Consider the following 26,470-nt stretch of genomic DNA (forward strand, 5'->3'; position numbering starts at 1 on the left):
ACGCCAGTGGGAATAGTCCCATGTAACTTCAAATGCTCCCGTGTCTGAAGGAGCAGAGCCTTCATCGCATCGCTTAAATGGTATATAGATGCTCTCCCAGTGCAATGCCTGATAATCTGATTAGATGCCTGCATTGAGGTAGTGAGACTGGGAATACTGTAAATCTGAGTTTCCAGGCAGACAAACACAGGAAAGATCTCCAACTGTAATTGCTGATTCTGTGGAAAATAGGAGCATAAAAACTTCTAAAAACACTTACCTTTGTTCTCCTTATCCTGTCTTCAAAGGGGAGTCCAAAATGCAAGGATTAGCTTACTATGTTTTAATTTACCAATCCTCACTATGTGAAATTATATATTAATAAATATTTTAAACCACAAATTGCATTCCAAAATATTTACTTGCTGCCTTTTAAGAAGGGGCTTCCCGGATGGCTCAGTGGTACAAGATTCTGCCTGCAATGCAGAAGACACAGGAGATGTACGTTCGATCCTTGAGTCAGGAAGATGCCCTGGAGAAGGAAATGGCAACCCACTCCAGGATTCTTGCCCAGGAAAATGCCATGGACAGGAGCCTGGCGGGCTATAATCCATAGGATAGCAAAGAGCCGGACACGACTAAGCAGCTGAGTGTGGATGCATGCCTTGTAATAAACTGAGTTCTTTCCAGGAGTGTGAAGAAAGCTTGAAGAAAGCTCTCCCAGCAGGGCGCGTGGAAGGCCCCCTCCTCCAGCCAGAGGAACCCCGCTGGGTTCCTACAGCTGTGCGACGGCAGCAGGAGGGCTCTGAGGGCAAGAATCACAGGCTGGCAGCCCTGGTCCCTTTGTCAGCTGCCCCCAGACAGCAGGAGAGAGTGTCAGTGCGAGCCCACCACCCCAGTCCAGCCTGTTATCCTTGCCGGCGGAGCTAAGAGCTCTCCGGTCCTTCTGGTGCCAGGATACAGCCCCAGGCTCTCACTCTCCTCCCCTCTCTGCTGGACCCTCCTAGAGAAAGCCGTCCCCCTCTCTGGAAACAGCTTTCTTTGTAGGCCTGTGCAGTGGAGAGAAGATATGGCTGTACGTTTTCTTGCTAAACCCTGGTTACCTGGCACTGGGCACCTGGTCAGGGTGGTCGCTGGAGGGCACCCAGACAACCCCTGCTTTTTCTGAGCCCATAAGTTAGAGACACCCTTTGACTAACCAGCTACCCACCCCCTCATATGGTAGAGTGAGGAAGTAAAAGATTCAGTTGAAATATAACATACGGAAAAGTGCACAAATCTAAGTGTACATCTTTTTTTTTTCTTTTTAATTTATTTTATTTTATTTTATTTTTTAACTTTACAATATTGTATTGGTTTTGCCATACATCAAAATGACATCTTAATGAATTTTCACAAGTAGAAACACCCATGTAACCAGTATCCTAGTGAAGTTTCCTTTTATAATGATTTCTTCCTTAATAATAGAAGCAATTTGTAGGAATTTTTGAAAAAGACATCAAAGTATAATAAAGAAAATACAACCCATGCATTGTACCTGCTGCTGCTGCTGCTGCTGCTGCTAAGTTGCTTCAGTCGTGTCTGACTCTGTGCGACCCCAGAGAGGGCCGCCCACCAGGCTCCCCCGTCCCTGGGATTCTCCAGGCAAGAACACTGGGGTGGGTTGCCATTTCCTTCTCCAAATACATTGTACCTACTCCCCATAAAATGATCACTGATTAACATTTTGGTGTGTTTCCAGCCTGTCTGTTCCTCTCTTACACACACAAAGATATATATGCATGTCCATAAATACACACACGGTCCCACAACCTCTGAAGCTTCATACACGTGTGTGTGAATAAACACAGAAGTCCCAAATGATTGCAATAACACGACCTACAAATTTGTAGATACTTAACTGTCCGGTGGTTGGCTTCCTCAGCAGAGTAGCCAAGATATAAGGGGAAACGAAAAACCATCTGTCTCCTAACTCGATAGCAGGAAAAGAGCTGCTTATGAAGGAGGGGATAAATAGATGGCTGACATACACTTATGGGTGATTCATAGGTTTCATTTATTCAGTATTTTCCTTCTCTCTCCTAGCATTGATGGTAGGAAGTGTAAAGACTTTTTAATGCAGAGCATTAAGTAGAGACCTTTTCATGCAGAGCAGGGGTGAGACCTGTACTCACATTTTTCCGGCTCCTCCGTGAAACTGAACTCCTTTTGGCTCCAGCTTCACTTTTACCAAAAGGCCAACTTTCCTTTTTCTTTTTTTTAATTAGCTCTCTCACAGATAGCCAAGCAGAATTTAACCACAGAGCTCTTGCTTTAACAAAAGGAAGCGGAATCAAAATGTTGGAAATGGGCCCGGTGGTTTTGTGAGTTGCAGCAAAATGATCTTCCCCATCACGACGAAGATGGATGCGATGGTGCTTCACTGCACTGAAAAGCTGGGGGCTTTGGTGGTCGCTGAGTCTCCTGCTCACGCTGTTGGGAAGGGAACAGTTGGCACCAGCTTCCCATTGCTGTTGGTGGTACAGCCTGTGCTGTCCATCTGCTTTCGGGCTGGCCAAGTCTGCAGGGGGCTTGATAGGGTCCCTTGTGCTGAGAAAAGCTGCTTGCATCAGAACTGCCTGCCCTTCTCTTTTTCACTTATTTATTTTAAATTTTTTTGTTTTATTTTTGTTTTGACTGCAGTATGCAGAATGTGAGCTCTTAGTTCGCCAACCAGGGATTGAACCTGTGCCCCCTGTATTGGGGGTGCAGAGTCTTAACCCCTGGACCGCCAAGGAAGTTCCTGCCTCTTGTCTTTTAGTATCTTTTATATCCTTATGCACTGGGGATTTGAATTTTTACACATATAGAAAGTTTATTGGATTTTTTGTATTTGCAAAATGTTTTCTTAGATCACACCTTTCTCCTTGCTCGTTAAAAACATGTTCACAGGAGCATCCATGGTGGTCCACTGGTTAAAACTTCACCTTCGAGCGCAGGGAGTGTGGGTTTAATCTCTAGTTGGGGAGCTTACATCCCACAGGCTCCCCCCAAAAAAACAAAAAACAAAAGCAAAAAAAACATAAAACAGAAGCAAGCAATAGTATAACAAATTCAGTAAAAGCTGAATAGTCCATATCAAGGGGAAAAAAAATCTTAAAAAAGACAGTACGAGTGGAAAGACATTAAAAACAAATATGTTCACAAACAGTATGAAGTAGCCTGCATGTTTACCAAAGTTCTTATGTTTCTTTGCAGTCGGAATCAGCTGTCCGCCCTGCCGGCCTGCCTGTGTGGTCTCCCTCTCAAAGTCTTAATCGCAAGTAACAACAAACTTGGATCACTGCCTGAAGAGATAGGTCAGCTCAAACAGTTAATGGAGTTGGTATGTTACTGATTTTTCAGATGCCCTTCTTGTTTGTTTGCTAATCATAGCCCATCAAGGTAATCAGAAAGACTTTTTCCTACAGGGGGTCAAGGAGAGAAGATCATGTTGTTGGAGGTCTGTATATGATAAAGACATTAAGTGGGGAAGGGAATAATCATGGCTTTGCTGTGACAAGGAGTTCTGGAAATTTACAGGTTTCCTGTAGTTTACACTTCCTGAAGTTTGCAGGATTTATAGTTCCTCAGGTTCACAAATTATCCTATGGTAGTTAGATCACTTTTTTTTTTCAGATTGGATAAGTAAGTTTGTAATGAAATATGGATACACTGGCAAAATAATCTGCAAATTAATTAGTAGGCCACACTTTGTGAAGGTGTATAATTAAGTCAGAAAGAACAGCATGCTCTGATTCTATAAGGATTTTAGTAACCATTGCCCCAAATTGATGTAACTTTAGAATGTGACCATAACCCCAGGGATAAGAAAGAAGAGCAAATTATAAATAGGCAGAGATGGGTTGGAAGTACGTACCTGAAGCCAAGAGGTCAGCTCTTTCACCACTAATTGAGTTACTGACCTTGTTTCTAAAAGGGGAAAAAAGTGAGTTCTTTCTCGACTTCCATTGAGCTAAGGTATCTTGGGTGAACGAAGAGGCAAGAACAAGCAACTGGGCTCAACCATAATCATCACAATTTATCCTCCAACAAGCATCCTTCAGTACTGTCCCTGTTGTTGTCCAGTCGCTCGGTCATGGCCGACTCTTTGCAGCTGTCCCTGTGTTAAGCAAAAAACAGGATGTTCTGATTACAACCACGAAAAGGACACAGTACCTTCCTTGAAACAGACTCCCGGTCTAGGACATTGATGGCCAATAACTCTTCTCTTGCGTGCCAGTTCCAGTTCATTTCTTTGTGACTACCTGGAATATTGGGGTGATGGCTTATGGGGCCCAGATAGAGTGTGCTGGGACTCCATGGTCAGGTGTGCGTCTGGAATTGGCTCAGAAAGGAACAGTACCCACGTCACGTACGTATCCACTTTGACTTTAGGAAAGAAGTAAATAATTGTGGCGTAAAGACAACAGAGCTCTACAAAGAGTGCCTTTTTCTGTGACAGCAGAATCTGAAGCTCATGCCCACTAGCTCACACCAAGAGCTGGGATGAGTCGTAAGGATACAGGGGTCGTCACATCACTGGTACCACGGCATCTGGTCAGGGATTATGAGTGACCGGCAGAAGACACTGGAAAGGTATTGAGAAGCATGGCGGCCGTTGGTTTTCTTACTCAGCTTTCCATACTTTTCTGTACGGTGGAGAGGTTGCCTCGCCCACAGATCCCAAGGTTAAATGTTCTTCAGCTAAAGCATTTAGCAGGACCTGCTAGCATGTTTCAGCCCTGGTTTCTGAGTTGGAGAGACGAGATCTGGATCCTGTGTCTTCTCCTGATTCGGGGTCAGCGATGCCCAGGGCCTTCGGCCACACTGCTCTGACGTGGCTGCTTGAGTGCCACCTAGAGGGATGATTCCGAAAGAAGACAGATATTAATTTGGGCGGATACACTCCTCCTACAAAGTCTCTATTACAAGAAGTAAGTGCTTGGCCTGGGGACTGATTGATTCAGTCCTGGGTTGAGAATGGTTTGTACAGAAGAGACCTTTGAGAGTCTCCTTACATAAGTCCATGTAAGGGACAGACTTGTGAGCACTTTTGAGCACATCACTCTTTCTGCAAGGACTGTTTCTTCCTTCTCTTCTTTGCTTGGTCAATTTTTAGCCAGATTTCACTTCCTCCAAAAATCCTTCCCAGATTCTCCAAGCCAGAGTAGGGTGCTCCTAAGGCCAGCACTCTACATAGCACTGAATTTTCGTGGAACCACATTTGTCTTCTCACTTGGCGTTCTCTAGGTCAGTACCCACTAAACCCAGAAAGCTGCTTCAGCACTGGATCAGCGTGTTACTTGTTGTATCCCAGTGCTTGACACAAGACGTTGTTTAGTCACCAAGTTGCGTCCGACTATCTCTGACCCTATGGACTATAGCCCTCCGGCTCCTCTGTTAATGCAGCTTTCCAGGTGAAAATACTGGAGTGGATTGCCATTTTCTTCTCCAGGGGATCTTTGGACCCAGGGATCAAACCCACGTCTCCTATGTTAGCAGGATTCTTTACCACTGAGCCACGAGGGAAGCCCCTGACACAAGATTGACATCCCCAAAACATGATTGCTAAGGGCTACTATTTAGGTCGGGGAGAGTGGGCCAAGAAGGTGGCTTGGGATAGATTGGGAAGACCCTCATGTGCCGTGCCAGTAAGGGGCGACTCTGTCTTTCAGTCTGAGTTAATTCAGAAGTTTCCATATTAACTGATTCCAGAAAACAAAAAGTATACCAAAAACACTTTGGATGAAACTGAGAGTTATATGCCTTTAAAAAAAAAATGCTTCTTTTAGGAGTGTGATGAACACTCAAATCTCAGTTTACTAGAATTTGGATTAGGTCTTGCCGATCCAGTGTGAATAAGGAGTTGGGTTTTTTCCACTGCTCAGGCTCCCATGGAGAGGATGGATGGCACGTCGGTGAGGTCAGTGTTTGGCAGCCAGCGTGTGTTTCAGTCCCGCTGCACCCGGGCTTAAGCCGACAGCGTGCCCGCCCTCAGCTGTGCGGCTACCAGCCTGCTCATCCGCTAAGAGGGGGCACACGTGTTGAGCCCTGGAGCCAGCCCCACACGGAGCAGGGCTTTCCTTGGACACTCTTGTCAGCTGCTGGGCTGGCGTGCGGCAGAGGTGGAAGAGCACCGTCTGCAGCCTCGGGGCACATGAGCTGCTGGCTGGCTGTAAGGGGTGCTCTGGGGCTTTTCTTTGCTCCCTGACCAGACCCCAGCTCCAGAGAAGGCTGCTCTGCTTCCTGGATCCAGCACCGTCATCAACCCCCTCCTTGTGTGTTTTCTCCACTAGCAATAAACTGTTGAACGCCTGAGCCCTGTAATGTTAGAGCCATAGGGGTTTTTTAAAAGACGTCTAGTCCAGACTTTCAACAAATTGCAGAAGAAGAAATCCAAGGCAGAGAGATGGTGAGCGACGCCTGGAACGTCACCCTGGCGTAACTGACTTACAACCCAAACAGAAATGCACTCAGCTAGCACGGTTCTGTGAAAAGACCATGCAGGCAGCAAATGTCATTTTTGTTTTTGTTTTTGCCTTAAAAAAAAAAAAAATTGGGATATAGTTGATTTACTACTTTTTGCTGTATGGCAAAGTGAATCAGCTATACATATATCCACTCTTTTTTAAGGTTCTTTTCCTATTATAGGTCATTACAGAGTACTGAGTAGAGTTCCCTGTGCTGTACAGAAGGTCCTTATTAGTTATCTATTTTATATTTAGTAGTGTGTACCTATCCCAGTCCCAGTCTTCCAGTTTATCCATCCTCCCCTTTCCCCCTTGGTAATCATAAGACTGTTTTTTACATGTGTGACTCTATTTCTGTTTTGTAAATAAATTCACTTATACCTTTTTTTTTTTTTTTGGTTTCCACATATAAGTGATATCACACAATATTTGTTCTTCTGCAAATGTCATTTTAAGTGTACTAGTAGCCACATTAAAAGAACAGAAGCAAGTGAAAGTCATCTTTACAGCATATTTTAGTTAACCTTAGATAGCCAAAATATTGTTTCAGCATCTCTACAATATAAAATGGATGAGATATTTTACAGCCTTTCTTTCATCCTAAGCTTTTAAGGTCAACTGTGTATTTCCCACCCGCAGCACATCATAGGTTGGACTGGCCACACTTCTCTTGGCCAGTAGCCACATGCGGCTCATGGTCACCCTTCATGGGCAACCCTGTATTCCGTGTTCTTTCTGCTCTATGAGCAAGCATGATCTTTGCAAAAAGCATTTATTTGCAAAGTTGATGAATATTTAATAAGTTGCCATTATTTAATCACAAAGGGTGACTGGCCTTGCTTAAGGTCACAGACTAAAAATGACTGGTTGCCATCAGTTCTTATTTATCTTTCCTATCTCTTTGCTTAAAATAGTACTGATACTACAGGTAACCACATCAGAGGATTTTTAGCTATCAGTTGGGAAAAAAAATTCCCTGGGGAGCCTGAAATGATTCTGGAATTGCATGGGAGGCTCCCTTACATAGTAACCAACTTGCAAAAAAAAAAAAAAAAGAAGAAGAAAATTTTGGGAGCTCCCCAAGCATTCAGGCTACATGAAGCCACCTAAGTGCTGATAAAAATCTCACAGTTTATTTTTAGGCTCTGAGCATTGTTTAACTATTTTGGAAGAAATATTTTGAAATGTTCATGTTAGACTCGAAGAGTATCCTAAACTGAGTTGTAAACTCTTCTCTTCAAGAGTCATCGTTGGCTTAAAAGACAAAAATGATAGCACTGTGGCCACCTGTAAGAAAGGAGGTGCCCTCTCTGATTTTTGAGAGGAGTTGGAGTTGGAATACAGTATCTTACCTTCCTGAATATATCAGTTACCTAAGAATCTTAAAACACAAAGCATTGGCATTTAGTGATTGTGCAAAGATATGGATAAGCAATTTTTCCTCCTTCCCTGAAGACTTTCAATTAAGAAGTACTTCTGAGATTTTTTTTTTCTTAAATCCACAGGAGAGGCCAGGGTGGATTAACGCATCGTTTCAGGTGCTGGAAAACTTAGGGAGCCTGAGCCTAAGCTCTATTGAGTTTGAAGCACAAACTGATGGGACTGATGTAGGACTTTTTGACCTCCTTGGGCACTGCATTACTTCTGTATTGCTTGTCTCCTTAGAGCTGTAGCTGTCTCTGTTCCTTTGTTAAGTCTTTATATTTGCGTGTTCTTTCTATCAGGGACAGATACACCGCACTGGCATTTACTGAGCACTTACATTGTATGCCACACACTTCGCTGGGTATATTTGACATGTGTTCTCTCATTCGATCTTGACAATCGCCCAGCAAGGTGGATATCCTGTCTCCCTTTCACAGACAAGTTTGGGTTTCAGAATTACTTACCCAAAGTCATGGGGCTACGATGTGGTGAAGCAGGAGTGAAAACTGAAACCTTTGCACGGCACAACGGCGGCTGAGCTCACCGGGCCCTCATCTGGATTGCAAACCTCTCGTGGAGAGAAGCCGTGGTTTCTTTCTGTGGAGCTTCCCTGTTTCAGCTTGCAGTGGTTTTCCCGTTAAAGTTGTGGCAGGCCATGAACAGCAGGGAAAATGTTACAAAACAGGGTGTGGTACAAATGGACAGTGTCTGTGAGAGTTTCCTCCTTGAGGAGCCACAAGCCAGGCACAAGGGTCAATAGACCTCTCTTGAGTTGGCTAAACATCACTTTATTCTTAAAGATCCTTCAAACTTGTCTTTTGTTGTGTGTGTGTGTGTGTTTACTTGTCAGATCATACCTAAAGGATAAGGTGTGTTAAATATTTGGTGGGAAATATTGTATGAAGCCATTTTATAATTAACAGATGGCTCTGAAGAAGACAGGCACACTAAGAACACAATAATTTGAGAACCTTTTATGGGGTATTTGTCAAAGGTCACTATCTTCCCTGGAGGCTCAGACGGTAAAGCGTCTGCCTACAATGCGGGAGACCCGGGTTCGATCCCTGGGTCGGGAAGATCTCCTGGAGAAGGCAGTGGCACCCCACTCCAGTACTCTTGCCTGGAAAATCCCATGGACAGAGGAGCCTGGTAGGCTACAGTCCATGGGGTCGCTAAGAGTTGGACACGACTGAGCGACTTCACTGTCACTTTCACTTTGGTCTCGCTGGTTCTCCGATTGTGCTGGCTCACTGGGGTCCACAGGTGGTCCGTCTCTCGTTTGGTTTTCCTCAGTCCTGTCTCCATGCTCTGGGTGAAAGTTGTGTTCCTGTGCTTAGCTTCACGTAAGAGAACATAATACCACTGTTTTAGAAACCTGCTTTTTCAACCCCAAAACTCTCAGGGTCTGACTCAGGTAATAACTGACTAGATGGTGCATTTTCTGGCCCTGAGTTAGACACACTATTGTTTTTTTTCCCCCTCTTTTTTTGTGTGTGAAATGTGTGGTTGTGTGGAGAGTTGGAATTCAAGAATAGAGTAGACACAGGATGTATTGAGCAGCTTCTAAGGAAAATCTCTTCTTTATTGTTTTTCTGTGCAGCATGCCGGTCTCTGAGGTAGATGTAATGGAGACAGGAATTCACGTCTAATCAAATCCTAGGTCCTTTCCTAGTCTCTGCAGATGCCTCCCAGCCCCTCTGGTTTCTGTTAGAGAATTGGAGAACCAAGGCCTGTTCAAGGTCCCTTCTGTAGCTTCTACCTCTGCATTTCTTATGGAGAGCCGGGGGGTGAGGTATGTGTTTGTGGGAACGTGGAAGGGTGTGAACTAGAATTTTATACTAGAAAGAGACTCTCGGTAAGTGTTGAGAGGTAATAATTTATCATACCAGAGGTTGCTTGAAAAAATTTTGAATTTAAATGAACATACCAATTTGTTTTAAAAAGTTCTTACTACAGGCTTTTAGATTTTTGATTGCTAAAAAATCAAAATTGACATTACTCCTAAGTCAGTTAAGTAATCTATCTTTCAACAGATTTCTTCATTATTTCTAATGTGGTAGAAGGATTTTCCTGATGTTGTAAGGAAACTAGAGTGATCTATAATCTCGTCTCTTCTTTTTACATAGGAACAGAGAGGTTAAGATACTGCCCTCAAGTTGCACAGTGGGAGTCACACCAAAGACATGGCCACATCATGGGAGGCCAGTAATATTAATAGCTTGTATTTCCTGTTAGGATGTTCACATTTTCTTCTGTTAAATAAAGAGCAAGATTTTAAAATATGACTTAAGCCATAGTATAACAACACTAAAATTTTGAAAACCCAAGAGTCGGGGAGATAGCTCATGAGAATCCCACAAGTAGTTTTGCAGCGTAGCCTGGTCTCCCAGGAAACCTTTTCTAACCAAAAATCGTCTTGACACACTTAATTATATTGGCTTTCATTAAAAGTTACAACTTGAAAAAACAGGTCTAGTCTTTCTAAAAATGTTATATTCTGAAAATGAACCTTTCCTGCTTTAATAATCTTGAACCTATGCTAATATTTTAAATCCTTGTCATTTTTGCATTCTGAAGGTAAGTTTGCAACTAGCAGTCAGTCAGCTAAAATGTATTAATCTTGAACATGCTTCTAACCCTTCTAGAGACTTTTTTGGTAATTGCCCAGAAGGGTTGTGATAAATGAGAATCTTAACTTATAAAGTCTTTCTTTGGGTTGCTTCGGAGCATTTTGATTAAACCAGCGGAAAATACGTGTATTTTAAGTCATTGCTGGAGTTCTGATGTTCTTTGTTTTTTTAATCTAAATGAGAAAATTGGCTGGCCCATAAGACTTGAGTTTGAGTGTTTATGTGATTATGTAATACATAATGATTAGATTCATTTCTGTTTCAAAAAGAATAGATTTAAGTATTTATGACACATTTAAGATTCTTGCTTTTGGGCCTTTCTGTATATTTTCAATATTATAATGCTAAGTATATGGTTTCTCTATAGCTTGCAGTAATTATTCTGCGAGACATAGCTTAGGGCTAAGAGGCAATTCAGAAGGGATTCATTTGATTAGCTGAAGAAGCTCCTGGATCTGGAACTTATAACTTGATAAATTATCACTACTGAAGCAATATGGGGCATTAATGTTTATTTTTTAAATGTATTTTTTAAATCATATCTTTTAAAAATGAACTCTCCCCCCTAAAAAAACAAAAACAAAAAACATACTTTCTTTTAGACCAAGTGGGGAAAGACATGTTCTAAAGAACCAAGCTATTCTAGGAATGTTGCTTTTTCAGTTTCTAACCTGAAGTATCTTATCCAAAAACATCTAGACTATTTTCCTCTCTGTCCTCCTCCTCATTCCCCAACTAATTAAGACATAATTACCTATGTGGTTTTACTTTTGTGACAGAATTCATAACCTCTTTAAAACTGGGCAGAGTTTAGTAGCTGAGAAGGAAGAGGTTAGCACGGTTTTGCAGTATAGATCATACAAGAGTGAAAAGTCTTTCTCTCGCTTTCCCCTCGTTATTTTGGCAGAACAGGAAGTAACTGGTGGCAGTGCAGAGTATTATTAAAATAATGTGACCTTCACCATATACCCTTCAAAATGTGAATGGACAATTGGACTTTGTGTTTCTAATGGTCTACAGATGTCCTGTCTTGTAAGTTAGAAGGAAAAGCTTGTTGTTAACATTATGTGAAGTTCTTTAAAAAAATAAATTAAGAAAGCATTTCCCCTGCTGGTAAGTAAGTATTTAAATATAACTGAGGGGAGTCTACTTTCTTTGATAAAGCCATTTAGAAATATATGTTGGAAAAATTACTTCCAACATATATTTGGAAGTAATTTCCTTCCCTAAATTATATTTAGGGAAGCTTAGGGAAACAGCAGACTCTTAATTTCATGACTTAACCAGCGGCAATCAACAATGTGCAAGGTGAATATAGTATACAGAAAAAAAGTTGAATAAAAATGCATTTTATCTCAGACTATTTCATAATGCTGCCTAAATATATCTAGTTTCTCTTGGCTTGCCCTTCCCACCTCTCTTGTTTTAAGAGAAAGATTTTTTTAAAATCATGTGTTTGAAACCTCAAAGTCATCAGTTTCACATAGAAAAATCTGCAGTTCCCATATTCTGCAAAAGTATCTTTCTCATGCTATCATTCACAGACTTATAAAAACATTTCAGCTGTCATCATAAATTCTCCTTAAAGGTGGAAAATAATCTCACTAATTCTTCCTCCATGACCTTCCCTTCCTGTCAGCCATCAACAATCTGACTGTGCCTGATCCTGAGTCCAATAAAATAATTTAATTTCATATATTTCTAGGGCTCACCTGTGTGCCATTTGTGTGAAGGCTCTTAGATTTTAAAATGGCACTTCTTGAGAATTTGTAACTTGGTTGAAGCAAAGAAAGATAAAACACGGGTTTGGTTATTGACTTCTATGGCTGATGAGGTGCTGTAGTAATCGGGAAAAGATGGCATTTCACTTTTTACTTCTCATACATGGAAGTATATTCAGAAAGGCAGAATAATTTACTGACTCAGTGAGGGTGTAAGAGTGACTGAGCCAATCTCTAGACCTCCTTTATGTAATTAACTTCCTTAGACTTTTATGTCTCTGCAGATGTGCTTGTGGGTTTTTTTTTTTTAAACATCAGGGAAGCCTTTCATAAAATTTGGCGTGACTTTTCTGGGCCAGAAGCAATGCAGCAACAGCCAGCTTGGGGGTGATGCCATCAAACATCTAATGTCCTTAACCTATCACATGATAGCCCCCCACCTCTACCCCAAGTCAGACTGCTGAGTGGGCTGATTCCAGTGTGTGTGCCCAGACTTCATAGATCACAGCTTAAATGCCTTCAGTAGGAGTGATGTTATTCCTTTTCATCAAGTGATATCCATGTAACACCTTCATGACCATGACAGATTGGCAGGTCACCTGAGGATATTGAAAAGAGATGGGATCAGAGGACAGCGATCCACTGTGCTCTGTGCAGCCCTGCTCTTACACAGAGCCTGGGGGTTTCAGGGAACTGGTCAATGAGTTCCTCTCATATAAGTGATTATGAAACAAGGCTTTGTTCCTTCTAAAAGGAAGAGTGAAGGGGGAGTTTTTTATAGATTCAGCAGTGGTGTGGGATGTTTACAGACTTGATCTCACTGGGATCATTTGTAGTCCAAATATACCTATGGTTCTGTGACACCAAGCAAGACCTTCAAGAAGTTTGGTGTGTGTATTGGGGCCTCCTGGGCTCCCAGCCAGAGACAGAATAAACTGCAGCATCATGGAGCATCAACATAAAGCGGTTTAAGACGTTTTATCCAATATTTACTGATCTTGTACTTTCTACCTGGCATTCTGCTTGGCACCAGGAGATCAAAGTGGCTAAGAAATAGTCTCTTCCATCTAGGAGCTCGCGGGCTTACAGGAGGAGGCAAACAATTGAGTGGTTTTGAGCTTGGTACTTTATCCTAAAGTTTCTAAGGAGCTGCTGCAGATGTTTGAGCTGGTGGAGGACACGGTGAAGTTCAGGCTGTAAATCTTCACTGTGTGAAGGATGGATCCAAGGAGGAGCTGGATGCTTGCAGACAACCAGGAGACCATTATAGTGTCTGGCTGAGAGATGCTGCTAGTCTGGACTAAGTGGGTGGCTGGGGTGAGGGAGGTGGAGGGCAGGGCAGAGCAGGGCAGAGCTGCCAGGGACAAGAGGAAGAGTGGGATTAGGGATGATAATACGATAGAAGATTAAAGATATCATGGCCACCATTTTGCATGTGTCGAGATGGTTCTAATCAATGATTCAGTTTAGTTCAGTTGCTCAGTTGTATCTGACTCTTTGCGACCCCATGGACTGCAGCACACCAGGCTTCCCTGTCCATCACCAACTCCTGGAGCTTACTCAAACTCCTATCCGTCGCATCGGTGATGCCATCCAACCATCTCATCCTCTGTTGTCCCCTTCTCCTCCCGCCTTCAATCTTTCCCAGCATCAGGGTCTTTTCCAATGAGTCAGTTCTTCGCATCAGGTGGCCAAAGGATTGGAGTTTCAGCTTTAGCACCAATGCTTCTAATGAATATTCAGGACTGATATCCTTTAGGATTGACTGGTTGGCTCTCCTTGCAGTCCAAGGGACTCTCAAGAGTCTTCTCCAACACCACAGTTCAAAAGTGTTAATTCTTCTGTGCTCAGCTTTCTTTATAGTCCAATTCTCACATCCATACATGATTATTGGAAAAACCATAGCTTTGACTAGATGGACCTTTGTTGATTACCAGTGGAGTATTATTTTTTCCAAGGCAGAGAAGACACAGTCTCCATCCTCCACAGTCTTGCTTGTAAATGTTTATAAACATGTTCCAGTCCAAAGTTTTCAGCCTTCTGATAAGAATTACATTTAAAATAAATAACATATCTAAACAATGCATTAATATACATAGTTATACACTGTAAATTGTGAGCCTCTGGTGAGGTAGGGTAGTGGCTGAACAGTGGGTTGGGAATTGGTTCTGAGTGTTTACTCTGCAAGCCTTGGACAATTGACAGAACTTTCCTGGGCCTCATTTTTCTGATCTGTGCATATTAGGCCAGTAATACTGTCCTATGGATTTGTTGTGAGAATTAAGTAAGACTGAAGCATGTAAATGCAGCAGCCCAAGAGTAGCTACAAAAGGCTACTAACATGCCTCTTTTCACCTTTTCTCTCCCCAGAGGATGTTTTTAATAAAAACATTGTACTGTCTTCTTTTTCTCTGTGATGAGCCTCACTTGGCCTCGGACCTGGAGACCAATATATAAATGTACCTGTACAGTTATCCTAATATTTAAATTCCTTAAGGAGATTTCCCCTGAAATGCTTGATTTCCCAGCGAAAGGCCTTTATTGTTTCTCTTTTTGTTTGCGATGCAGGACGTCAGCTGCAATGAGATCACAGCCCTGCCTCAGCAGATAGGGCAACTGAAATCCCTACGAGAACTGAATGTCAGAAGGAATTACCTTAAAGTTTTACCACAAGGTAAAAAAAAAAAATAGAGGGGAAAAGGAATCAAACAGAAGCCTTTTATTGTTTTTTAATAACCTCTGTGAAGGTAAATCCAGTCATGTTTGTATGTACCTATTAATTATAATTTGAATTTCATGTGTAGATAACAGAGAAGTTACATTCACGTTGTAATTTTAGTCAAGGGTTTCAGTAACAAAATCATCCCCCCCGTATAAAGCCATGTGTGTGTGTGTGTGTGTGTGTGTGGTGTTAATTTTATCAGATTCCCATAACAAAGTCCCAAGGACTGAGTGGCTTAAACAATGGAAATGTATTTTCCTGCAGTTTGGAAGCTGTGAGTCTGAGATCGTAGTGTTGGTTGGTTTTGTCTCTTCAGAGGCCTCTCTCCTTGGCTTGCAGGGGGCCATCTTCTCCCTGTGTTTTCATGCCGACTTCCCGCTCTGTGTGTCCTAACCTCCTCTTCTTGTGAGGACACCCATCATATTGGGTTAGGACCCTTCTTACCTGATAACCCCATTAACTCACTTACCCCTTAAAGGCCCTGCCTGCCTCCAAATACAGTTACATTCTGAGGAACTTGGGATGGGGGTCACGGTTCCAACATAGGAGTTTGGGGGGCACAGAATCCAGCTACTATCAGGAGGCAGCATGAGTTGCTGTTGGTGTGGACGTGTGATGTCCTCAACTGTCCAGCCAACAGTTAGCTGCTGTGCTTGGTCCTGCAGGTCCAGGATTCACCTTGTGTCTCAGATCCGTGCTTCAGGCCAGGGTGTGCCTCTGCTGAAGTGAAATTTGGACCCCTAGCTCTGGTGGTTTTGAAGAATTTCTTGAAGCCTGGAGCAAGGATGTCTTGGATCCATGCTTCAGGCAAGGGTGTGCCCCCTGAAGTGAAATTTGGACCCTCAGCTCTGGTTGTTTTGATGAATTTCTTGAAACTTGGAACAAGGATGGCTCTAGAGACTCAGGTCCCCAAAGACACAGCACGAACTCAGAGCCCTGCAGATAGCACCGCCTAGGAGACAGACTCAGGCAAACGTTTCTCTGCGTCTCTGGGCTTCCATATTATGCCCTCTGATATGATGTTGTGTTGAAGTTCAAGTAAGAAGATACTCAATACAAAAAAATTGTCAGTCAACTTTACTTCAATATAATAAAAGTAAATAAAAAAGATATATATATGTTCAGAAGTGTTAGGCCATTAAGAACTTTGATAAGCAGCCTTGTAGGTGGTACTGGATCTGAATTTCACATTTGGGGATCCTCATTTGGACCTGAGTCAGGGATGAGTTGATGAACGATGTGATGTTGAATGGTTTCTCCAGAACGTATTCTAGTTTTCCAAGATGACACTGATTTCTGTCATTTTTCATATGAGCACACTAGCCATGCCCAGTTTCAAATTTACATTTGCAAATATACCTCAAAGCTAAAATGTTTATTTGGAAACAGCATTTGGTTAATCTGACCCTCACACAGCTATTTTAGAACTGCCTGATTTTTATTATTCTGTTCCTGTTTCATGATCTTTGGCTTGAAATGCTTCATTATTCAAAGCAAGAAAATGGAGCTCATGAAAGAGAAAGAACTTTATAAAATGTCATCTGCTTTTAGTGTTATCTTCCATCTTCACCTTTCTCATCCTGACTAGTATTTTAAAGAAGGAACATTAGAAACTAAGCATAAAGATTTATTACTTTATTACCTGAGATGACTTGGCATAAAAACAGTGATTTTTCATTTTGTCATTATGCAGTTCTACTTCTCAATGGATGAAATTGTTTCCTTGGTTTGAGCAAGTACAAAGGAAAAACTTATTATATAGACAGCAAATCTGTAAGCATATAACCTTTCATAGCATTAAGGAAAACTTTCATTTAAAGTTAAGCTCTTATGTTAATTATTGAGAAATCATCACTAATTATTGAACTCTTTTTTTTTTTTAATTTAATCATTTAACAGTTTTCTGTAATAGAAACATGAGGGAAGAAAGTGCATCTGTAAAATCAAGAGATTTGTTTCTGACACTGTTCCTTGCTCTCTCTTAACTTAAAAACACTCCTTCTAAAAAGAACGGTTACAAATTCCTATGCTTTCCATAATTGTGTTTTCTCAGGTTCCATATTTTAATAAACACCAAGAGCTAAAGCTTTAGTTTACTGGAAAATCTTTTTTTAAAAAATAATTTCCTGAATATCAAGTGTCTTTTTGCTTCACTCTGGAGAACTCTGTTAACAAAAGAGCATTGATAATGCTCTGAGGCAGTGAATTTAAAGACTTTTAGTATTTACTCACTCACTTTTCCTCTTTCGTATCCCTCCTCATATACTTTCAATCTGAGGAGGAGGGGAAACGTTTGTGGCCTTATTGCCCAGATCAGTTTTATGGTGTTTTTCCTAATGCAGCGGGGAGACTCTGACTTTGTACTTTCCGGGCCCAGAACAGACAGAGTGTTAAGGCAGTCATTCATTGCTTCTCTTTGCAGTGGACAGAGAGCAGTGGGATTCAGTGTTCTTTGTTATTTCTTACCACCCCTTTTCCTATTCTTTTGACCTTTTCTGAGCAGAGTTAACATTTTCTCTTCCATTTCCTTGTGAAACTGTCGGGTTCTTGCATTCCTAAACTAAAATGGTAATTGTGTCCCCAACAGGCACTAAAAGGAATAGTCATTATAAAACCCATCTTTTACTTTAAGTTACCTTCTTTCCCCTTCTGCTGTATCTTCTCTCTGCTGCTGCTGCTGCTGCTACTAAGTCACTTTAGTCGTGTCTGACTCTGTGTGACCCGATAGACGGCAGCCCACCAGGCTCCCCTGTCCCTGTGGTTCTCCAGGCAAGAACACTGGAGTGGGTTGCCATTTCCTTCTCCTACTCTTGCTTAAAAGTCTTCATTTTAAGTGGCAATTTGTTGAAGAGCCAGAGTCCGGTTAAACTTCGTCCTGATTTGCCAAGCTAACTTGATGAGAGTCGAGTCAACCATTGGAGAGATGGATTCATATTACTGGAAGTTACAGCAAAGAGATATTCTTTTTATATATAGTCCCCCTAATTCTCAGCTCTGTTTTTAGAAACAAACTATGAAGTGGAAAGAGCTCTTCCTTTTAAGTTTCATGATTCCATGCAGTCCCAGGGCTCACCTCCTACCTACCTCCCACTGCTGTCCAAGCACTTCATCAAAGCAGCTGGGACAAGTGAGGCCTGGGGAAGGTCACTTATCCTGCTATTGATCAGAGAGATGGGTTTGAGCAGAGAATTCCTTGGGGGCAATTTAAAAAAATACACATCCAGCTTGAATTAGATTTCAAAAATTCTGATTAGAAAAGATATATGCACCCTAATGTTCACAGCAGTACTATGTACTATAGCCAAGACATGGAAGCAATCTAACTGTCCACCAACAGATGAATGGATAAAGAAGGTGTGGTGCATATATATGATGGGATATTACTCAGCCACGAATAAGAATGAAATAATGTCTGTTAGCAGCACCATGAATGAACCTAGAGATTAGAGAAGTCAGACAGAGAAGTACAAATACCTTATGATAACGCTTTTATATGTGGAATCTAAAAACAAATGAATTTATTTACAGAACAGAAATAAACTCACAGACATAAAAAAAGAAACTTAGGGTTACCAGAAGATTAATTAGGAGTTTGGGACTAGCAGATACACACTGTTATATATAAAATAGATAAACAACAGAGCCCTGCTCTATAGCACAGGGAAGATATATTCAATATCTTGCAATAAACTATAAAGGAAAAGAGTCTGAAAAAAACAAATATATATAGTAGTTGTTCAGTCACTAAGTCATTTCTGACTCTTTGTGAGCCCAGGGACTGCAGCATGTCAGGCTCTCCTGTCCTCCACCATCTCCCAGGGTTTGCTCAAATTCACGTCCATTGAGTCAGCGATGCTATCTAACCAGTCTCATCCTCTGCTGCCCTGTTCTCCTTTGCCTTCAATCTTTCCCAGCATCAGGGTCTTATACATACATACATATGTATGTATAACCGAATTGCTTTGCTGTACACCTGAAATACAGCGTTGTAAATCAACTATATTCCAATTAAAAAACATACACATCCTGGGTTTCTCTTACACAACTGCATGCCTATCATGACCTGAGTTTGGGAGCTGATGAGCAATGACCCTGTTCACTGTCCCAGCATTTCAGTCTCATGACTTTTCTTTAATATAGAGCAGTTCACTAAGGTATGAAAGAGGGAATGTCCCTCCACACCCAGAGCAAGCTGACTTCAGAAAAGGGATGGGTTGCTAAGCTTCTGTTGGTGGAACATGAAGTAGTCTAGCTGAGTAATGTGAAAACCCTCAGGCAGTACAGGGGGAGTGGAGGGATAGTGTTATTAGGAATACTTTCTCAAGGTCCTGCCTTTGGTTCCTCTTCTTCCTATAGTCCCTGACCTTCATCTGCTTGAGAACTCCTTGAGTATTTGAAAGCACTGCGTATCATCCCTTACCAGATTTCATAACAAACGTGGTGAGGCCCGTTCTGAAATGAACCCTCTGTCGCCTCTCGTACAGAGATCTTAGTGATTTGCCCCGTGTCACCCTACATGTCTGGCATTGCTCAGCCTCTTTGCTCTATGGAATATATTTGAGTTCGTTTCTTGCAGCTGCCAATGTCGGTTGGAATGCTTGAAATTACTGAGTGTTTGCTATGCCACTGGGTGGGGATTTTATGCTAAATATAATGTTCTGTCTTGTTTGTGGAGCTACAGAAGACCTCTTTTAAAGCAGTAGAATAAAGCCTAATCAAATCAGAATTACAGGGTCTGTTGCAAAATTCCAAATTTGATAGCATTTATTTTTTAAAGTGGTGTTAAACAATCATGAACATATTTTTAGTAACTTGTTCTGAGATTCTGCCAACCCACATACACAGAATACATAAGGATATGTTATAATTAGCGTGTTATTCATAAGCTAGCAAGCTGTTTGAAAACAGTTGGAAGTTAAAACATAAGCATGTCTTGGTGTGGTGTGGCTTATGTGATTGTTTTGCTGGAAAAAAGGCCTTTTTAAACAATAGATGTTGTACATGTATAGCATTTGCAGCTCTTATCAGAACTAACAATAAATTAAAACTTTTGGGCCCCCAGTGAAAGCTTTCCTCTCTTCTTTAGTAAAATGTTATATTGAGCTGGCCAAAAAGTTGGTTTGGTTCCTGAGTATGTTGTTCAATAAAGTTCTTGATGAAAATGAAAAGCATGTTTTTTAGTTTTGCTTAAACCCAAACGGACTTTTTGGTCAATGCAATATCAACATAATGTATATTCTTCATGCACAACTTGATTTTAATTATGCTAAATGATATATTTCCTGATAAGCAGAAACTTTTTTGAATGTTCAGCCACTTAGTCTTGTTGCTTTCTGAGTTTTTTTCTTTTCTTTTTTTTTCCCTGTTCTTTTAGAACTAGTAGATCTTCCCTTGGTAAAGTTTGACTTTTCCTGCAATAAAGTGCTCGTGATTCCCATTTGTTTTAGAGAGATGAAACAGCTGCAAGTATTACTGCTTGAGAATAACCCTTTGCAGTCTCCTCCAGCACAGGTGAGGCGTCTCACAGCAAAGTTGTTGCTGCTGGGGGCAGTGGGGTATGCTATCAGTAGCATCTAAGCAACTCTCAGCAGAACCATTTTTTTTTTTATATTCTGCAGAATTAATGTGTGAGACATGATCATAAACAGTCACAGTGTTTTAAAAACTGAAACCTCGGGTACATCTGACTACAATATGTCATCTTCTTGACATCAGATTGTTTACCAGCATTGACCTCGCTGTTCTGGTCACTGCAACTCCAGAATTATGATGTTTGATTATTTCACTTACTCAGTTGTATTGATCATTTGTGCGTGCGTTTGAAACTTTTTTCATGGAGTGTATGGTTTATGAAAGGAGTAATAGAGTCTTTAAAGTTAGCTGAAAAATGGAGTTTGACCATTTTAAAATACAACTGTCAGTTATTTAGAGACAAGATTCAAGCTCAAATATTAAACTATGTGACAACAAAATTAAATGTACATGCTTTCAGAATTGGAACATTTCTAGGTCAGTCATATGACATACATACATTTTACACTATTTTTACATAAATATATTTCTGTTAAAATTTTGCAATTTAGTGCAAAGAAACAAGAAATTTCTTGAGCACAGTTTGCTATTCAGGTAGAATTTGAGGAGATGATTGCCTTAAAATCTTACCTGTTTTGGAGACATCAAGTTTGTTGATCACTGTTGACATATTACTTAAAGTGAAAATGCAAAAACTAAGACATACGGAGTGAGATGTCTGATGTTTGCATTTTGTTTTGTCTTTAAAAAAGGAGCTACTTATTATTAATTTTTCCTTAGATTTGCACCAAGGGCAAAGTGCATATATTCAAATATCTGAGCATCCAAGCATGCCAGATTAAGACAACAGACTCCCTTTATCTCCACACCATGGAAAGGCCACACTTACACCAGCAGGTGGAAGACGGGTGAGTATGACAACCCTCGACTGGAAGCCCCATTTAGAATTTGTTTAGCCCAACACACTCCCAGTAAAATACGTCAGATCTCAGCCACTTTTGGAATAAGAAAGGGAAAATTGATCATGTTGATAATATTTTGTCATCTTTCAATCTCATCTACCTTCTCCTAATCCATAATCAGTCCTTCTTGAGTGCTGCCTATGTGTGTGCGCACATGTATATACACATCTGTTTATGTATAGCCTTATAGATAGGATCTATAATATAAATGTATGTATATTTTACTTAGCAGTTCGAACAGATGTATCAAACTGAGACACGGTTTTCTAAGTTAATTTTTACTGTGCTACTGTAACATTGTTCAGAAATAGTGCAGGCTTTATTTTTTTAATTGTCTTTTAAAAATGCACTGTGCATGGTTTTTGCCATTTTCTGTTTAGAATGGGAACTTTAGAATCATTTCGTGTGTCCTTGACCGTTTTGTGGCATAAATTGGGCCTTGAATTTTCAGAGAACAGAATTCTCATACTGAACACACTTGTAGACATGCAGGTTGTTTTTGAGATGTATTCATTGCAGAAATATTTCCTGAACTTTTTACTAAAAAGTAAATACAGTGACTTAAGATCTCAGCCTACCTTAATGATACCTTTATACAATGCTTAAAAGAAGTATTATTTTATTGTTTTAAACATACTATCAAATTTATTTAGTCACTGGATAAAAGTTTACAGAATTATTGAAAGTTAGGACATTTCATAACATAAGAGGTAAGAGCAACTGACAGATTTTACTTTTTTATATGCTAGAATTAATAAAATAAGAAAATTTGTTATCTGATTAAAAAATGGGCCGCTCAGGTAGAATGTAAATCCATGAAACTCCGGACACAAGGAATTTATTTTACATTCTATTTAGACAGTACAGGGACTTCCCTTGTGGTCCAGTGGTAAGACTCTGCTCTTCCAATGCAGGAGTTGCTGGTTCAATCCCCAGTCAGGGAACTAAGATCTCATGTGTCAGTGGTCAGGCCAAAAATAAATTAACTAATTAATTTAATTTAAAAATTGTCCAACAGACCATTCAAGTATCTGGTTTTCATTAGGGTCTTGTCTTGGTGGTGGTGGTTTAGTTGCTAAGTCGTGTCCAACTCTTGCAACCCCAGGGACTGTAGCCTGCCAGGCTCCTCTGTCCATGGGATTTTCCATGCAAGAATACTGGAGTGGGTTGCCATTTCCTTCTCCAGGGGATCTTCCCGACACAGGAATCGAACCCGGGTTTCCTGCATTGCAGGCAGATTCTTTACCGACTAAGCTATGAGGGAAGCCCAAGTTGGGCCTTATCTTAATATCCTTTAATATTCACCTGATTTGTTGCCTTTGGATAATAATAAAAATTTATATAGCAAAGTCATTATTTTGATATAAGTTGATATATGTTGTTTTGAACTTTGTCATTTTGATTCTTTTCTAAATGAATTCAATATCGATGGCGTATAACCCAGCAAGAAGGATTCTGATTCGGGCGTTGGGAGTGATAACGGAGACAAGCGATTATCTGCCACAGAGGTAAAGTTCGGGATCAGATTCTTTTCCTTCTGTGCCTCTAGGTATATCTACTTGCATTCACTGGACTCTTGGATAAAGGCAATTGCTTGAGAACATGTGATAAAGTTTGTGAAAGTTATTTGAAATTTTCCAAGTGTTCTATAAATATTAACTGTTGTTAGTTTTTTCTGCATCTTTAGTATTTTGTAAATGTCTCCTTCCCCTCCTCCCACCCTCCTTACATTGTCCAGAATATTCTTGCATGCTTAATAAATATTATAAAATGACTAAGTGGTGTGCAAGTACCCAGGAAGTATTTTTATAAATATCAGTGTTTGTTTTTAAATGACAGAGTAACTTAGGAAAAAGCTGTTAATACGCCTGCATAAATGTTAAGCAATCAAATGTACATTGCATTTTCCCCACAGGAAGTGCATTTTTGAGTAGCCATAATTTTTACAGCAGTATTTGTTTTTCGGAAATTCTTAAATTGTGTTCTTTTCAGATAGTATTTGATAAAAGTTTGGTGATTTGTGACTTAAGAGGCCTCCCACACTAGAGTTTTGTAAAGTGGTTATAAATAACTCATTTAGAACATTTTATGTATATATAGTTTGTTAGGTTCCCAAACCCTTTCACTAATAAATTACATGAGGTTTCTTGACCAGCAGACCTAAGAGGGACAGCTGGGATAGGGGTGGATGTATCATGATGCCTTCACACACACATGCACACACACACACACACACATCATGATGCCTTCCCTTTTTGAGGGAATTTACTGAGTTGGACTGAGCGACACATGCATACACACTCACACACTGAGTTTTTGTGGTTATTGAATTATGAACCATTGTAATACTCTTTTAAGGGCTTCCCTGGTGGCCCAGTGATAAAGAATAGCCTGCCAATGCAGGAGAAATGGGTTTGATTCCTGGGTTGGGAAGATCCCCTGGAGAAGGAAATGGCCACCCACTCCAGTATTCTTGCCTGGAGAATTCCATGGACAGAGGAGCCTCGTGGGCTACAGTCCATGAGGTCACAAAAGAGTCAAACACGATTTAGCGACTGATAATACTCTTTTAAGATGTGATTAGTATCTCAGTTACTCTAAGAAATCTGAATTTTTACTCTTTGTATATATAAATCCAGGAAAATTGCCTTTTCCCTGTTCTCTTTAGGCATTTGAGATTTAATATGTAGCTAAGATATTTAAATTTATTTCCCACAAAATATTTCATAAGGCAATATATTAAAAATTAGTATGCCTTAATATTTTTCTAATATAGAATATTTCAAAAGGAAGAAGAGTTTATAGGCAGAAAAAGAAGGCTAATATCTATAAAATGAAATTACCCTTATGAACCTACATGTGAAATTACCCTTATGAACCTACATGAGTAGTTTACTGTGGTTCCGTGGGGGAAAAAATACTCAACACATTGCTTTGCAAGTTTTATTTAATTCAGCTCCCTTAGCTGTATTAAAACTCATAAGTCCCCTGAAATAGCCCATTGTTTCAGAAATTACTCACCCGAGCTTATTTTCTATTAAATTAAAACAGACTCTGCTTTATCCTTTGTCTGTCTTCTAGGGATAATTAAGTTCATTAATAAAACATTAAACAAAGAACTTCATTATCCTTTTGTTCCCACTTAGTATAAGTAGGATGCTAATATTCTAAAAGGAGGCCAAGGGTTTATTTTCTCCTTTTTAACTAGATGCATATCTTGAAATTTTGCTAAGTTTTTAAAGGTGGGAGGAGGGTTAGAAGGAAGGACTGCAGAAAAGATTATGTTCAATAGAATAAAGTGTGCACATTTCTCATTAGCTTTTTGTCTTCCTGTTTATTGCACATGGTAGTCTCATTACCTGAGAACACCTCCAAGAAATGTGTGTTTTACACGGATAAAGGTTCTGAATTATTCTATATAACTTTCTATTTTCACTTTATTTGGCGAATATGTTATCATCTGTGGTCAGTCAATCTTGCTCCCTACTTAATATCTCCTTGTGGGGTTCAGAATTCACACCTCATCCCCTCTTTGGCTGTTGCCATTGTCCGATTAATTTTAACATTTGTTACTCAGATAAACAAGCAGAAAACAAATGTGAGGCCCAGTAAGGAGCTGGGTAAGGAATGAAATGCACATTTGTTTTCTGCCAGTTTCTGAACAGTCTGTGCGTGTGTCCAAAAGTAAGACGAACACGGTGTGGTACAAGTCACAGCCTCGGGAGTTTAGGAGCAAGCCACAGTCACCTGAAGTTGTGGGGGTTCCTGATCCCTGTGATTGGAAAAGCTTTTCACGAAATAGTGAAGCTAAAGTGGAGACATAGGAAAATACATGAGGCTTCATGTTTCACGTGTGACAGAATCATAGATTATCTGAACAAGCTTCATCAGTTAGTGTGGGAAACAAGAGCCCAAGGGAGAACCAAGTCTGATTACTAAATAGAAGCATTATTCTGAAAATTGCACAGAACCCATGTTCCTTTTAAGTACTATATTTAAACTATATTTAAAACAGCTTCCTCTACCTAAACAGGGAAATAAACTGAAGCTTGATGTTATGTGTAAGATGCACTGTGAATAAATGAGGTGTTTCAGGGGTTGGCTGCCTGCTCTCTGTATTTGGCCTCATGAAACCTTAATGTGCTTTTAGTAAATCAGTGTTGTCAGATCTCAGAGCACCGTTACCATGATAGCGATCGATTAGACTTAGGGCTAGCTTGGTAGTGGATTTCCAGTTATTTCTTTATTCTATCAGGTGTTATCCAGTCCTTCTCAGCGTCCTGACTCTTAGATTAGAAAATATCATTAGGTACCTGAAAAATTTTCAAATCAAAACGTACGTACAGAGAAGTATGTGTGTGTTAGCTTGATGAATTTTGAACAAGCGAGCACACTCATACAAACAGTTCCTAGTTAGAGAAAGAGAACTGTACCAGCCACCCAGGAAGACCTCCTCATGCACTCACCCCCAACCCAAGGGCAGCCGCTATCCAGACTTCAAACACCATAGATTAATTTTGCCGGTCTTTGAATTTATATTTTAGTGGCATTGTCCTTTGGTCTCTTTTAATCAGTACTACATTTGTGAGAATCACAGTACTTTTTTTTTTTTTTTGATCACAAAACATTCTCTTAATCTGCCTTGATAACACTTCTCCCTTGAATCAGACAGTGCCTCGTTTCTTTTCAGCCTTCTGATGAAGACGCCGTTAGTCTCAATGTGCCAATGTCAAACATCATGGAAGAAGAGCAAATGAAGGAGGACTCCTGCCATCGCCTTAGCCCAGTTCAAGGTCTGAGAAGGAAGGATGGGAAGAAAATGATTGTTTTGTTTTCAATAGCGTTCAGTTATTTGGCTGCACTTGTCTTAGTTGGGACCCTGGGGATCTCCCATCTTTGTTGTGGCATGTAGGATTTTGTTGTGGCATATAAACTCTTAGTTGTGGCATCAGGATCCATTTCCCCTACCAGAGATCGAACCCTGGACGCTGCATTGGGGACATGGAGT

At 40.5% G+C, this 26,470-nt stretch overlaps 1 protein-coding gene across 3 annotated transcripts in view; it reads left to right on the top strand.

Annotated features, from left to right (window-relative positions):
- Positions 1-26,470, top strand: part of LRCH1 (leucine rich repeats and calponin homology domain containing 1) — a 215,279-nt gene that overhangs the window by 129,327 nt on the left and 59,482 nt on the right. For all 3 annotated transcript variants that reach the window (XM_070800077.1, XM_019971725.2, XM_070800076.1), the window contains exons 3-8: positions 3,217-3,343; positions 14,815-14,920; positions 20,343-20,479; positions 21,281-21,408; positions 22,907-22,970; positions 26,153-26,255. In XM_070800077.1, coding sequence (XP_070656178.1) covers positions 3,217-3,343; positions 14,815-14,920; positions 20,343-20,479; positions 21,281-21,408; positions 22,907-22,970; positions 26,153-26,255 — 665 coding nt within the window. The remainder of the gene's footprint in view (positions 1-3,216; positions 3,344-14,814; positions 14,921-20,342; positions 20,480-21,280; positions 21,409-22,906; positions 22,971-26,152; positions 26,256-26,470) is intronic.

The sequence above is a fragment of the Bos indicus genome, chromosome 12, assembly GCF_029378745.1.
Source record: "Bos indicus isolate NIAB-ARS_2022 breed Sahiwal x Tharparkar chromosome 12, NIAB-ARS_B.indTharparkar_mat_pri_1.0, whole genome shotgun sequence".
Lineage (NCBI taxonomy): Eukaryota > Metazoa > Chordata > Mammalia > Artiodactyla > Bovidae > Bos > Bos indicus.